This window comes from Brassica napus, chromosome C8 (genome assembly GCF_020379485.1).
Source record: "Brassica napus cultivar Da-Ae chromosome C8, Da-Ae, whole genome shotgun sequence".
In the NCBI taxonomy this organism is placed as follows: Eukaryota; Viridiplantae; Streptophyta; class Magnoliopsida; order Brassicales; family Brassicaceae; genus Brassica; species Brassica napus.
The window spans coordinates 39,672,598-39,687,445 of record NC_063451.1 but is presented as its reverse complement, the minus strand read 5'-3'; the positions used below and the strand labels follow the sequence as shown (position 1 = coordinate 39,687,445).

Sequence of the window (14,848 nt, the reverse complement as noted above, 5' to 3'; positions counted from 1 at the left end):
CCAACAATGATTTTTGTTTACATATTACCCATCAAATAAAAGAGAAACTCACAGCCACACCAGCAGATACAAGAGACAATCCCAACAGATACAAAAGTGGCAACAATATCTCCACATGCTCAATCCTGTTGTCTTATGAAAATAGCTTACATGTTCAATGTCAAAAGGCCAATGCTATTGTCCTTCTTATGAGAAATATATATATTCGTTTTAAGGCTCAAATACTAATTGTCATTCATTTTATAATTATTTTTACAAGTCTTCATGTATTTGTTTTAAAGGTCCAGTAAAAGCAACAAGTTTAAAAATAAAAAAAAACATATAACCAACCTAATAAGAATAAAAAAAATTACTTAATACACACAACTTACACAACTAAATTGAAGAAACAATATCGAGAAACAAAATGTATTTTCAACAATCTTAATATAGTTTATGTAATCTCAATAGTAAAAGTAACAAATTAAAAATACAAACAAACAATAAGTCTCATTGACACAACAAGCAACACCACGAACTATATCAATCACATTACTAACACAATTTAGTCATTCATGAGTGGAGAACAGTGCATACACACAATTAATCATCAAACCCTATAACAATAAAAAAACTTGAAAAACAACTCAAAACACAAAATTCACAACTACGATAACCCTAGCAAATATTGTCTATACTAGGGTTATCGTAGTATAACAATTAATAAAATTCACAACTAAAATCAAATATTTTTTGTATCTTAGAATCAATACTAGGGTATAACAATTCACAACTATGATAACCCTAGCAAATACGAAAAATTACTCAGAGAATAAAAATTACTCAGAGAAAAAACTACGATAACCCTAGCAAATACTAAAATCAAATACTTTTGCAAGTATAACAATTAATATCTATACTAGGGTTATCGTAGTTGTGAATTTTAATATTAATTGTTAATTGTTTACTAATTGTTTTGAAATTCACATTTATATTCTTTTGCAAATAAAAATTCACAACTTCGATAACCCTATCAAATACGATTTTTTTTATTAATTGTTATTTTTTGAAATTTCACATTTATATTAATTTTGTTATATTATTTGGTGTATATAATATATATCGCATTGAATTTAAATGTGGTTTTAGATATAATATTACTAAATCTCATCAAAAATTTATTAAGTCTTAAGAAAATATAAAGATAATTCTATTGTGAATATAAAACAAACAATATAATAGTAGGCTCTTACTTATATTATGTATATATAGAAATTATTATTCTATAATTTTAATGGAAACATATATTTACATAAAATTTTCTAAAAAATTATTATCTTATTATTTTATTGATTTGTGTCAAATTTGAACCGGCCCAAGTTGGTACCAACGAAATTTATTAATTTATAGAGATTTTTAAGTTATCGAGTATTAATTTTTAGAGGTTCTACTGTATATATAAATTTCTAATCTCTATAATATTATTTGAGAAGTCAGTTTCTTATGTGTCACGTAACTCTGACGGTAGTTGATTACGATGATACCCTTAATAAATCAAATATATCTAATTATCATTATTAAATATTTATTTTATGTTATTTTCCCTTTTTTTTATTTAGATTTCTTTTTTTTTTCAAATAACCTATATAATAATTGTTTTTATAAATTTTAAAAACGAAAATATCTTTTATATATAGTGTAATTAATAATAAGGAAAGTTCACAAAATAATCTTGATTTTGAAGTAAAAAATAATATTCCCTTTTAAAAAATAATCTTAAGCAACATAATATATATTTTAAAAGTATTATGCATTTTATTTAAATCAATCTATTTCTCAAATTATTACAAAATAATTTAAATCACATAAACTAAGATATCTTCAATGAATAAAATTTAATTTAATCTTTTTTATGTTCCCTTTTATATTTTTCAAATAACATATATGATAAAGAAAATATTTATAAAACATAAAACAAAAATATTTTTATACATAATGTGATATTATAAAAAGGAAAGTTTAGAAGAATAATTTTGACATTAAAGTAAATAATTAATCTTCTCTTTTAGAATGTATCAGTTATGTTTTTATGCAATTTTGTATCTATCATCACTTTATTTTTATAATTTTATTTTTGAAAATTAACATATACCAAATTACTAAGTCGTATAAAATTAATATAGTTATGGGGCTATTTACAACTAGCCAATTCATAAATATATATACACATCTAAGATGAAAACCAAACTAATGCAACGGATATAATAAATATGATTTGGTTGAATTAGATTAGAAATAATTATACTTGAATTTGACGGAATATATGTAACACAATATATCCACAAAATGAGTAACTAGACCAATCCAATTTTTTTTATATAAAGTCAGATATTAAATAAAAATAATATCATTTATAATAATATTTTTGTACATATAAATTATAGAACGACTCAACATATTACTAAATAAATATGAAATTTTCAAATAATATTATAAATATATTAACCAACTATTACAATTAAATATCATTGTTATATTTATTTTTGTAACTTTGAATCGATCAACACTTTAATTTACTTTTACTATTTGATTCTCGAAACAACATATATTAAATTATACATAATCTTACTAAAATATATATACAAATCTAAGACAAGAATCAAACTACATGAAAATAACAAAAGTATTCAAAATTTTGATATGTGTAACAAAAATATCGTAGTTGAATATAAAAAGTAAATGTTATCTAATATTTCCAAATAATAACCAAACAATCGAGATATTATATATCAAAAATTATACGTCTAATTAAAATAACATAATGTTATTTAATATAAACAATGCATATTGATAACAATATAAATAACAGAATAATTAAAAATAAAAAACAAAATACTGATAAATTATTATAATGTAAATAAATTAATATAATGTATTTACTTTGTAAACATTTATATGCACGGGAATCACCTAGTTCAGTAATATATATAAACAAATAACACTATATTCAAAAATGATAGATGATGATAACTGGTAAGCTTCATTATTGATCACTCAAAAGTGTTACATCACACATTGCTTTAACAAATCCCGTACTACATAGAAACTAAAAAGTCCCACATTTGTTATTTATCTGGTTTATTGAGAACCAACGGGTGAATCAAGAGACCGAGCCAAGCTAAAGCTACTAGAGCAGCCACTAAGCTTCGCAGCTGACCTACGGCTTCTCACTAATGGGACCAGCGACTGCACCACATCAGCCATCAACGGTCTGTAATCAGCTTCTGCTTGAACACACATTGCTGCTATTGCTGCAACCTGAACAACCTCTTTGGTCGAGTACTGCCCCTCTAGTGTTGAATCCATTATGTCCACCACTTTGTCTCTATCAGCCAGTTGAGGCAACGCCTGGAAAAGAATGAGAAGAGATTAGAGTAAAAAAAAAGAAGAAACCAAATGTTTGAAGAAGTTTGATAAACGTACCCAAGAAACAAGAACACCTTCTCCAGTATCTCTCTTCATATCTACTGGAACCCTCCCCGTTAGTAACTCTAACAGGACAATGCCGTAGCTATAGACATCTGATTTTGTAGTCAAGTGGCCGGTTAAAGCATACTCAGGAGCAACGTATCCTTGTGTGCCTAAGACACGTGTGGAAACGTGTCCACCAGCTTTGTCTGATCCGACTTTAGCTAATCCGAAGTCTGAGACTTTGGCGTGGAAGTTTCTGTCGAGGAGAATGTTGCTGCTCTTGAAGTCTCGGTGAATCACTGGTGGTGATACTTGCTCATGGAGATACTCGAGGCCTTTTGCTGCTTCCAGAGCTATTCTCATCCGAGTTTCCCAGTCTAATCTCAATGGGACAGAACCAGACCCTATATGCAATAACAACAGACAGACAGCTCTATATCAAATCCAACAAGATTTCTAAACAATATTACTGGAAGAAGAAACTTAACTGTTAGTAGGATAGAGGTGTTCCTGCAAACCACCATTGGCCATGAACTCATACACAAGCAGTTTGTGACTATTGTCTGAGCAGTAACCAAGAAGTGCCAACAAGTAAGGTGAACGCAGACGGCTCAGTAACTCAACCTGTTTACAAACAGTAAATGTAAAGATCAACGAGCAAAACAAAGACTAAAGTCTCAAAGAAACAAGAACCTCCATCTTGAATTCATCTTCCCCTTGCTTCCCTGCATTATCCATAAGCTTGATAGCAACTTTTCTCCCGTCGTTAAGCACACCACGATAAACCAAACCAAACCCACCATGACCAACCACGTTCGACTTGCTGAATCCACCTGTAGCTGAATGTAGCTGCTTGAAAGTGAAAATCTGCAGGGCGTTGTCAGTAACTTCTTGTTGGTTTTGACAATCTCCTTTCTCCTCGCAGTTAAACTCTACACAGAGAAGAACAAATATTACAAATCAAACCCTCAATTGGAAAACCATAAGCCTAACATTTGTCACCAAAAATCTCGAAATAATCTTTAATTTAGTAACAATTATTCAATATCCAGCAAAAGCAGAGGGCCTAAGAATAAAAGAACAGACAAGTAACGAAAAATAGGTCTTGTCTAAATGTTTGTGCTTACTCTTGTTGATTCTGTGACGCTTGGAAACTTTGTTACGAATATAGCAGTAGTAGCTGAAGGCGACGAACAAAGAAGTTAAAGCAAGACAAGCAAGAACGACAATGGCTACAAGTGCATCTCGCTCTTTCCTCTGGTAAGCTTCATCTGTCTCCATTTCACCCCCACGGTTTCCAGAAATGGAAAAGACGAGAAAATGTGGAAACCCTAGAAGGAGGAGGAGGAGGACGACGAGATTGATAACAGTAGAGGGAAATAAAAACTTTAAAGCTTTGGGCTTTGTGTAATTTGTTTTTTTCTTTGTGCTTGTGTGTGTGTGTGTGTGTGTGAATGTCAGCTTCACTGTCTCACTGTACTGCCTTGTGTTTCGCGACGCGGAGAGAATACTTGTATTTACCGGATGTTGACAAATTTGACCATATAGTTTATTTCTGTGCAATTCAGACCCCAAGAGTTGTTATTGTCCGGTCCAGAAATCTATGATAGATGAATTAGTACATGGTTACATAAAACTTCGTAATAGATTGGTTAAGTACGAGTTGAATGAATCCATACGATCTACACCGAACTTTGGTTTTATAATTTATAATGACGAATGGTTCCAATAACAGCTTTTGTTTCGTTCTTACACCATAAAAGATTACTAAACCATTAAAGCAGTAGGCATATATATATATAGAGGGTTTATGAACTGGAGACACAACCGTGATTAGCTTGTTCAGTTTTTAAACTTTTGAAGGAGGTTTTGTTATTACTTCTTTCCGCGTAGTTTAGCTCCAAGTGCCCTCTCCAGCTTAGAAAGGATCTGCTGATTCGGAATTGCTTTACCAGACTCGTATTCTTGGATCACTTGTGGCTTCTCGTTGATCAGCTACAACAACCAACACCATATTATTAGTATACAATTACATTACAAGGGGAAACAAGAGAGAAAGAAGAGTACTTGAGCGAGTTGGGACTGGGTGAGCTTCTTCTCCCCTCGGGCTTGCATGATGGCTTTCTTCAACTCAGTAGGCACACGTTCATCTGATTTTTAATCAAAACCATACAACATAATAAACAAGGTGTTAACAAAGACTCTTCGAACAAGCAATATACTAATCAATCTCTTAAACACGGGAAAGAAAAACAGTATATAAAGCTTTGAAGATACAACTAAAGTTTATTTGAACCACAGAGAGATATAGAAGTCGATACTAATTCGCTGTGAATGAGAGAATAGATGAATTATATATACTCACGAGCTAAGGTCTCAGTATCATCATCGAGCCTCTTTGTGTTCAAGGAGGTGCTGCTCGAAGCCGCTTTGTTGGTTCCAGCATTGACTACATATGCAACAAAAACAAAAACAAAGCCCTTTGTTAGATGTCCAAAACAGATTTGTCAATTGAAATTCACAACAAACGAGGACCCTAACACAAATCTCTACGTCAGTGTCGGCAACTGAAACTTAAATGAACAAAACTCATCTCGATTCAATCGCCCAATCAAACCTAAAACTACAAAGTCAGATCTAAAAGAAACACACACACAAAGATCGAGAAGAAGAAGAAGAAGAAGAAGAAGAAAACAAACATTTTCTGACGGATTGATATCGGCGCCGCTTCTCCGAGCAGCGTTGACAGTCTTCTCGTCGCGCTTGGCCGCAGAGTTGGGAGCTCTCTTACGGATCACAACGGGTTCCCAATCCTGAGTCATCGGTCCAACTCCTGCCATGGTTTCTCTTCTTCTTCAACCGCCTTTCTTTCTTTCTATGTTTTCTTCGTGGGAGAGAGAGATGGACAAAGATAGAATGTTGCTTAGACCAAGCTGTGATCGTTTTGCGTTTTATTTTTCTGATTTCTCTTCTTTTCTGAGGCGGTGATTAGTTAAATAGTCGAAATATTGACGGGTCCTAGGCTAGCAATGTATCTTTTAATTTTTTTTTTTTTTTTTTTTGTCATCTGTTGGATTAATATTGAAACTTGAACAAATGTTACATCAAGCCGGCAAAAGACAAAGATTCTTCCGGAGCCGGTAGCCAGCATAGTAAACAATACTATCTGGAGCCAAAGATGAAAATATAGAAAACAACACATGAACTAGAAAACACATACCATAAAAGCAAATGACTACAAACATCTAGACGAGACTCAAACTCATTCATACAAGAAACAAACCGGACTGTTAGCTAATAGATAACCGTTGATGTAGACTGCGCCTCCTCCTCCTCTGCGCTTGTACTCCACTGACCTCCTCCAATTCCAACTTAAACTCGCCATTGGACATTGACAGGACTCACCACGCGCCTTCTACGCGCCTCCACACCACAGCAAGGCCACCCAAGCCTTACTTAACACGATTCTTCTCCATACAGCTGGTAACCATTAGCCAACCACCACAGGCCATAGATCCGACAAAATCGATGTCTGTTGCGTCCAGATCTGAATCTCTTCACTTCAATCCGGAGACATGAAGCTTCTATTCAGATTTGAGACCATCTAAAACTAAAAAGAGCATAAAACTAGAAAAAACATGCAACCACCTTCTCACGGAACCAACGGCGAGATGCCGCGGCTGGAGAAGGTGAAAAGACGACGACTCTGCTTTTTTTTCATTTGCTCTGCCCTTTTTTTTTAATACGGGTAGTCTAATATCTTTTAATTTATAATTCAGTATACAACAAATAAAATTTCTGATAGGGAAATTTGCTGAATATTCATAAGAGGCACAAAAATAAATATTTATTCTACAATGTCATTCTTTCGATGTGACAAGTTATATCCGAAAGTGGCGATTTTCTTCCTTAAAACACGTGCACGTGGAAAAGAAATGCGAGCCGAAAAGAAAAGGAAGGCAGTAGACTATAATATATTCAATGTAGTATTGTTACATTATCAAACAAACAAATGACTTCTAGTTATAATATGTTTATGCTCTCCTTGTTACATAAGTTCCAAGTGGTGTACCGTAGTTTTTGTAAGAAAGGAAAGCGGATCCAATATAGAAACAAATAAAGAAAGATACTTTAGGAGACCTGGAAATAAATAAATTGTTGCAAAATGCATTTGTAAGCTATATTATATTACAAACGTTATAGTATTATAGTTGTTATAAGCGATGTAAATTATAAGGTGTATGAGAATATACGATTTGCGGAGGAGTTGGTGTCACAGTCGTCGGAGTTATCTATCTTTTCTAATTACGAAACTTAATTATATCATATACTATACCACATTGTATATTTAAATGATATAGTCTTTGTTTTACTGGTTCACAGTGTTTAACACCTTCTTAGCCATTGTCAATTTTCAGTAATATAGTACAATTTGGTATGTAGTTACTTGTAATTGCTTAGTCTTAATCAATAAATAAAATTAACTAATTCATAAAATGATACATAAACAAAATATAATATGTATCTCTTACTGTAAAGCCATATTTTTATTCTATGTTTACTAAATAGAATAGCATTAAACAATTTTACATTACAGAAGAAGAAGAATAACAAGACGGAAGAGGAGAAATGATTATCAAAGAAGAAAAACTGGTTCAGTTGCCAGAGTTGATGAGAGGAAGAAACCACTTCATAAGATGGAAGAGAAAAGGAGACAGTGGGAAACACTTAAGGGATCACCACTGGTGACGGTAATGGAAGACAAAAACGGTGGAGACGGCGCCAATGGCAGAAACGATGATGGTGGTGAAGAATAAAATAAACGGCATTTTCCGATGGTGGAAGAGAAAACAGTGGAGACTATGGTGGAAGCAGTGATAGTGGCGAAAAATGAAACAATCGGTGACAACGATGGTGGTAATGGTAAAACTAGAAGTGATTGCGGCGGGACAAAGTGAAATGATCGGAGATGGAAGAAATGAAATTATAAACAGAGAGAAGAAGAAAATTTATGGTGCGTGCGATACCAAGGGTAAAAAAAAATTAATACATAATATACGCATAATATTATAGCCAAACATTTATTATGTGTAGAAACTTAATTTCTCATATATAATGAACATATGACCTAATTTCTCATTTCTGAAAACCCCTTCATCAATAGTTAAAATACGAGTTTAATAATGTTTCTTTTTTTTAACGTCTAATATGATCTTATTTTATATCGAAATACAAATAGATTTATGGAATCGTTTACAAAACGATGAAATACAAATTAATAATGTTTCTTAATACTAAAAAGGTTCATATCTGAATTTCATAAATGAAATTTAATTGTGTAACTTGTAATAATAATAATAATAATAAATGTTTGAATATAATGTAAGTAAAATCACTAGACATAAATTTTCATAAAATAGTTCATTATAGTACAAAAAAAATTATCAAACATAAATATGTATAAAATAAAATAAGTAAATTATTAATGGTTTATATATCAATGTATTTTATAAATTAATATATTGATTTAGAATCTCTTATTTTCAAGTAATTAATTTTTAAAGAAACATGTTCAGATTTTATAGCATTAAATATGTGGATTGTGTTTTGATAATCATAAGAGAAAAGGCAAAACTTATGTATATTCTTGCCATTTAAAAAAAATCAAATCAAATACTGAAAACTTAATGCATTATAGAATAAAAATCTCTTCTTTCCTCAATATTCCAACAAATGAAAGCTGTGAAAAGCACCTATATAAACATCTAGAAGTTGAAATAAATAAAAAAAAAAACAATACAAAAATCCAAAGATATGAAATGAAAATAAAACTGAACAAACTGGTTGAATTGATTCTAAACTAAAAAAAAAAGCAGGGGTTGGAGTTGACCATTTCGAAACAAAGGGGCAAAGAACGTGAATATTGGCGTTTTTAGTGACCTACAGAGCAGAATAAAAAGAAATCAAATTCTGATTCCTCCTCCTCCTCCGGTCCAAACCGGATTTTTCCATATCGTGTGTTCCTCCGATCCCTTCTTCGTCGCCGTTCTTCAGATTTTTCTCTCACTCTTCTGCTCAAAAGGTTCTCTCTTTCTCTTTTTTTCTCTTTAATCATTGAAACTGAAACAACACCTGTCTTCTTTATATCTTCCCTTCCTGTTTCTAACTTTAGATGTTGTTCCTCTATTGCTGAAAACTACTTGAAGAACGTGAGTTATGTTTTCTTTCTAACAAAGGTTTTTGTTCTTTTGTGTTCTGTTTGTGATTGTAATATTGTCGATAAAATTAAGATTGGGCACCGTTTTCAATTCAATTCGTTTCGATTTAAGATTCAGTGCAAGCAAACATAACTGAAACTTGACCTTAACTCTGTTCATTTCGATGTGTAATGAAAATATTCATCAGTTTAAACATTTTTTTTTAAAAATTTGCAAGAGACTCTGCTGAGCTTTAGATATTTTGTTATTTCTGTTTTCAGATGTGTACATTTTTCTCTTATTTCAGGGAAGTGACTTGGAGAATCATCGAAGAAGGTGATCTCTGTTTCTCAGGGCATCAAGACTCCAACCTTGTTTTTTTGTTGTGTATCATGCCGTATTTTATTCAGAGGCTTTTCAATACTTGCAATGCGTCTCTGTCACCTAATGGACCTGTGTCCGAGGAGGCCTTAGAAAAGGTTCGCAACGTGTTGGGTAGGACTACCTCTTTTTAAGTTTCTTTTCTTGCTCGTCATGTCTGAATTGCACTCTCTTATGTCCGGTCTAGTACTTGCATCCGTAAGTGATACTTGTAGTTCTTTTTATTTCAGAGAAAATCAAGCCGTCTGATGTTGGTCTCGAACAGGAAGCTCAGTTAGTGCGTAACTGGTCCGGTCCTGGGAACGAGCGTAATGGAAACCATAATTCTCTGCCAGCGATTAAATACCTTCATTTACACGAGTGTGACAGCTTCTCGGTGAGTATACTCCTTTCAGACTGCTAGCAATACTTTTGAGCGTGCCTTAATCAGTGTGGTCAGAGAAATATTGATTATTCATGGCCCTATGAAATCTCGTGAAAAGTCATATATGCATAGAACCCGATGGTGTTTTACATAGAAATGCCATTGATGGGCTTCTCATGTTTGTAACCAGAACTACTTGTGAATTGTTGAATTATAAATCGCCAAACACTGAAGAAACTTGTTACTTCCAGCTGCCATTTGGCATGGTTTCTTGCTTTTCTTGTCTGCTTATGGTTTGATCTTTATCTTCTCAGATTGGAATTTTCTGCATGCCACCTTCGTCAGTCATACCACTACATAACCATCCAGGCATGACAGTGCTAAGCAAGCTCGTTTACGGTTCAATGCACGTCAAGTCATATGATTGGGTTGACCCTGATCCATCAGAGCTAGACGATCCATTACAAGGTAATAGTTGCTGAGGGACATCTAACTTCCTTGCTTTGTAAATAATAATTTTAGTGACCTTTTCTCTGAGTAATCTGTTCTTCCCATTTTATTCATAGCAAGACCTGCAAAGCTGGTGAAGGATACTGATATGACAGCCCCCTGCCCATCAACCACTCTATATCCAACAACAGGCGGCAACATCCATTGTTTCAAAGCCATTACTCATTGTGCTATCTTTGATATCTTATCTCCTCCGTATTCGTCTACTCATGGAAGGCATTGCAACTATTTCCGGAAATCCCCAGTGCAGGACTTGCCTAGTAAGATAACACAATCTTTAACTAAGACCTTGAAAAGGCTACTATATTTCTTAGTGTTACTACTTTCATAGCACTTTGTTGAGGAATCATGGTTTAGCATCATGTTACACACTCATTAGATCCATAGATTTAACATTTTTTTTCATTTAGGATTTATCATTTTGTTACTATGGTAATGTTGTTGTTGATGATGATGAATTGATGATGATGATGGTCTGTGAAACCAGGTGAGATTGAAGTGATGAACGGAGAAGTGATCTCAAATGTGACATGGCTTGAAGAGTATCAACCCCCAGATAACTTTGTGATATGGAGAGTTCCGTACAGAGGCCCTGTGATTAGAAAATGAGATTGTAAAAAGATCTTAAGCAAACTAGACAAGAGCAGAAAAGAGGAAGGAGCTTACCATCAGGAGAATAAAATTGGTACACCGTCGGAAGGCTTGCTGCTTTGTGATCAAGAAGGTTCTTACATACTTGTGAGCTTCAGCCTACTTCACTGTATTATAATGTTTTACTATTACACACATCTTTTCGATTACTCTGCTATAGTTTTATATGATAAATTTTTGTCTTCCATAAACACAATTGCTCAAAAACATTGTATTTTTCATTGATTATTTCGTCGATCATTGGCCTTTGGTTATTCATGTCTGTCATATCATAGCAAACTCATAGAGCTATAGATCATCTTATGGCTAAAGGTTAACCTTCTAAGAACCAATTTTATATATAAAAAGATGAAGATTATAAAAAGATGAAGATTTTGTTACTATGTTGGTAAATCATTGTCACTTGATTGATTGCTATAATCCAAAGATAAACACTAGTTGTTTATAAGACCATCTCCAACCCACCCCTATTTCTATTTCTATATTTTCTATCTCTATATTTTCCTCTAAAATAGAAAAACTCTATTATAGAGGTGAAAATGCTCCAATGTATACTCTATAATAGAGTTTCTCTATTTATAAGAGAAAATATAGAGATATGATATTTCTACAAAAGTAACTTTCCTCTATATTTTCTTCTAAAATAGAAAAACTCTATTATAGAGGCATACTTTAGAGCATTTTCACAAAATCTCTATTTTAAAAGAAAATATAGAGTTTACCTAGGAGATGCTCTGACAAAATAAGTTAAATAAGAAAAAATCAAAACTGGTAACATAAGTATGTTTCCTCCACCAAACAACACGAGAAGCAGTAGACGATATAAGAGAACCTAAAATATCATCAGCATTACGATAAAACATACAATTACTTAATTGAAAAAGATGCAAAAACCTTAAAGATCTAATCCTCTGATGTTCCATTGCCTTAACTTCTAAGCACAGTCTTCTTCCTCTTTTGTTTCAAACCTTTTGTAACCATTGTCTTCTTCTCCGGCTTTAACCCACTATTTCTCTTCTCTTTCAGCTTACTCTTGGCAACTTTCTTCTTCGGTTTCTCAGCATCATCATCAACCACACTTCCCTCCTTCTTTCTCTTATTCTTCTCCTTAACACCACCAGACTCAATACTAACCTCATCTTCATCAAGCACCTCAGATACATTACTATCCATACATCTAACCTCATGAATCCTACCCTTCTTCTTTTTCCCCTTCACACCATCACTCTTCCCTTTCTTCTTCTTCTCCTCTTCCGTAACACCACTCTCCTCCTCAAAATCATCAATCTTCAGCTTCAAATCGGGCACACACTGATAAATCGGCAACGAAACGCTCTCCGACAGCTTCAAATGCAAAGACCGAACGTACTTCCACTGACTAGGCAACACCTCAACGACGCCGTTTAGCGTCGCCATCACATTCTCAACAACCTCGTCGCTATCCATCGACAACTTCCCAACTTTCACAACACTACACGTCCCCGTGCTAACGAAAAACATAGCGGAGCCGCATCCCTTCTCAATCTGCTGCTTCCAGTTCTTATGCTTCAGATCCACCGGCAAAGGAATCTTCTTCTGAACAAAGAACTTCTTCCCGATCAGCCTCGGAAGCATAGGAATCACTCTCCGATCCGCGAAGAACATATCGTACGAGTCGAAAAGCTTCCTCTTCGCTTCGAAGGCCTTGTAGTCCGTCTTGAGCTTCGAGAGCTTGAGCACTTTGGTAATCGGAATATTCTCCGATTCGATCTTTTTAACCGCGTCTTCTTTGGAGAGGCCGCTTTTAGGTCTGTCGTCGATGATGAGGCAAAGCTCGGGGGACTCTTCCTCCGTGTTGATAAGCGGGTGAGGTAATCGGATTCGGTGAGCGTTCGTGCGGCTTGTTTGCGGGATCTTCTTCAAAGTGACGGTTAGGTAGACGAACTCGTCTTGCTCGAGGAGCTGAGGCTTCTCTGTTTTTGATTTCTCGGTTTTCCATTTGAGTAGAGAGCTGATTGCGTCGTCCACTGTCTTGGGGCTCACTCTCGTGGTTTGCGTTGATGGATCGAATTGCTCTGCGGCGGTGGTGGTCATTGAGAGGGTTTTGGGGATGAATGAAATTAGGGTTTAAGGAGGAAGAAGAGGAGACAAAGGGGGATCTGATTTTAGGATTTAAATACTTGACCCTGCTTCCCTGGGGAATTAATGGGCCTAACTTCATTTGGGCCTTTATTTTATCCTGACAGGGAGGCTGTGGTAATTGACTGGTCAAGATAACGTTAGGATTTAAACACTTCCGTGAGAATTAATGAGCATAATTTCTTTTAGGCCTTAATTTGAGTCCTTCAAAAGGCATGGGATGATTTTTTTAGGTGTATTTTATAGTGTGTGTGACAAATTTAATAATTGGATTTGATTTGAAATTGAAAATACTTCTCTAAAATCAAAATTTTCAGAATTTGTGGAAAACTCTCTCAAAACCCTAGCGCCGTCGAGAAGAGCACAAGAAAGACTTCTGGATCTACCCTCTCCGGTTACCGGCGAGCCTCGTCGGAGCTGTGAGAGGGTCTCTACTGTCTATATTTAGGTCGGATGTATTGAGCTGGGGCGATCGAGGCATTGAGAGGTCTGGGCGCAGAGATATGGTTTCCGTGGTCACTGTATGGTTGCTTGGGATGCTTCACTGGACTCGTCTCTGTTTCTGGTGCGTGGTGCAGGTTATACCGGCTCTGATGTGGGTTAGTACTTCTTCCATCGAATCTGGTGAGGTGGTTCCGACGATTCATTGATGGCTCTTGAGCTTGTCTTTCCTTATCTATTCGTCTGTTGGTGTGTAGTTCGTTCTCTGTACTTAGTATTAGTTGCTATATGGTCTTCATCTTGGTCGACGTCCAAAGCTTTTCGACATGAGTCTGGCTCTGCGTCAAAGTGTATTGTTTCGGCGAATTTTGGTTCTGTTCGAGGCTGCACGGTGGAAGCGATTCGAGGGAGGTAATGGATTCAGGTCAAGATGTCCGGGTTCGGTTGAGATCTGTGTGAAAGCTTTCAGTCTGGTTGGTGTTTTGATTCTTCTGCTCAAACCAACCTCTTTTTTAAGGTTTCAAGACAGATCTCTGGTTTTTCATGGTTATTGTTTTAGATTATAAAGGAGATTAAGATATCTATGGCTTCATGGATTCGGTTTGGTCTTGCGACTTGGTTTGAAGCGACATGGTTCAGGTCTGCGGTTTAGGCTCTGGTCGTCGCTGGTAAGCTCCCGTCGTATTTCCTCTGTGGTTGAATTTTGTTTTTAGTGGGTGAAGCATCGATGTTGAGA

At 34.8% G+C, this 14,848-nt stretch overlaps 4 protein-coding genes across 5 annotated transcripts; 1 reads left to right on the top strand and 3 right to left on the bottom strand.

Moving 5' to 3' along the window:
• Window positions 1–3,000: 3,000 nt before the first annotated feature.
• On the bottom strand, window positions 3,001–4,877 carry LOC106368289 (probable serine/threonine-protein kinase PBL7). Its single transcript, XM_013808210.3, has 5 exons — window positions 4,578–4,877; window positions 4,144–4,382; window positions 3,939–4,074; window positions 3,463–3,854; window positions 3,001–3,387 (listed from the first exon to the last, which is right to left on the bottom strand). Exons 1-5 carry the CDS (start codon window positions 4,729–4,731, stop codon window positions 3,118–3,120), a joined length of 1,191 nt encoding a protein of 396 aa, XP_013663664.1. The 5' UTR covers window positions 4,732–4,877; the 3' UTR covers window positions 3,001–3,117.
• A 256-nt stretch (window positions 4,878–5,133) lies between these two features.
• On the bottom strand, window positions 5,134–6,421 carry LOC106365025 (multiprotein-bridging factor 1b-like). The gene is made up of 4 exons (XM_013804489.3): window positions 6,146–6,421; window positions 5,816–5,899; window positions 5,518–5,600; window positions 5,134–5,445 (listed from the first exon to the last, which is right to left on the bottom strand). The coding sequence occupies exons 1-4, from the start codon at window positions 6,288–6,290 to the stop codon at window positions 5,326–5,328; spliced, it is 432 nt and encodes a 143-aa protein (XP_013659943.1). The 5' UTR covers window positions 6,291–6,421; the 3' UTR covers window positions 5,134–5,325.
• A 2,873-nt stretch (window positions 6,422–9,294) lies between these two features.
• LOC106368288 (plant cysteine oxidase 5) lies at window positions 9,295–11,807 on the top strand. Of its 2 annotated transcripts, none has more exons than XM_013808208.3 (6): window positions 9,295–9,532; window positions 9,955–10,142; window positions 10,259–10,404; window positions 10,707–10,860; window positions 10,959–11,162; window positions 11,390–11,807. In XM_013808208.3, the coding sequence occupies exons 2-6, from the start codon at window positions 10,040–10,042 to the stop codon at window positions 11,509–11,511; spliced, it is 729 nt and encodes a 242-aa protein (XP_013663662.1). In that variant the 5' UTR covers window positions 9,295–9,532; window positions 9,955–10,039; the 3' UTR covers window positions 11,512–11,807. The 2 variants fall into 2 exon arrangements, with proteins under 2 accessions (XP_013663662.1, XP_013663663.1); XM_013808209.3 differs by having other exon boundaries at window positions 9,498–9,659.
• Window positions 11,808–12,288: 481 nt separating this feature from the next.
• LOC106368287 (ribosomal L1 domain-containing protein 1) lies at window positions 12,289–13,694 on the bottom strand. Its single transcript, XM_013808207.3, has one exon. It carries the CDS (start codon window positions 13,624–13,626, stop codon window positions 12,481–12,483), a length of 1,146 nt encoding a protein of 381 aa, XP_013663661.1. The 5' UTR covers window positions 13,627–13,694; the 3' UTR covers window positions 12,289–12,480.
• Between the last annotated feature and the right edge of the window lie 1,154 nt (window positions 13,695–14,848).

What these genes read in the sequence shown, in the direction of transcription:
- LOC106368288 (XM_013808208.3), top strand. Translation starts at nt 10,040, where the DNA reads ATGCCGTATTTTATTCAGAGGCTTTTCAATACTTGCAATGCGTCTCTG. An exon ending in AAAGGTTCGCAACGTGTTGG is followed by an intron (nt 10,143 to 10,258) that starts GTAGGACTACCT and finishes TTTTTATTTCAG; the next exon opens with AGAAAATCAAGCCGTCTGAT. An exon ending in ACGAGTGTGACAGCTTCTCG is followed by an intron (nt 10,405 to 10,706) that starts GTGAGTATACTC and finishes TTATCTTCTCAG; the next exon opens with ATTGGAATTTTCTGCATGCC.
- LOC106368289 (XM_013808210.3), bottom strand. Translation starts at nt 4,731, where the DNA reads ATGGAGACAGATGAAGCTTACCAGAGGAAAGAGCGAGATGCACTTGTA. An exon ending in ACACCTCTATCCTACTAACA is followed by an intron (nt 3,855 to 3,938) that starts GTTAAGTTTCTT and finishes TATTGCATATAG; the next exon opens with GGTCTGGTTCTGTCCCATTG. An exon ending in AAGGTGTTCTTGTTTCTTGG is followed by an intron (nt 3,388 to 3,462) that starts GTACGTTTATCA and finishes ATTCTTTTCCAG; the next exon opens with GCGTTGCCTCAACTGGCTGA.
- LOC106368287 (XM_013808207.3), bottom strand. Translation starts at nt 13,626, where the DNA reads ATGACCACCACCGCCGCAGAGCAATTCGATCCATCAACGCAAACCACG.
- LOC106365025 (XM_013804489.3), bottom strand. Translation starts at nt 6,290, where the DNA reads ATGGCAGGAGTTGGACCGATGACTCAGGATTGGGAACCCGTTGTGATC. An exon ending in CAATCCGTCAGAAAATGTTT is followed by an intron (nt 5,900 to 6,145) that starts GTTTTCTTCTTC and finishes TTGCATATGTAG; the next exon opens with TCAATGCTGGAACCAACAAA. An exon ending in TGATACTGAGACCTTAGCTC is followed by an intron (nt 5,601 to 5,815) that starts GTGAGTATATAT and finishes ATTAAAAATCAG; the next exon opens with ATGAACGTGTGCCTACTGAG.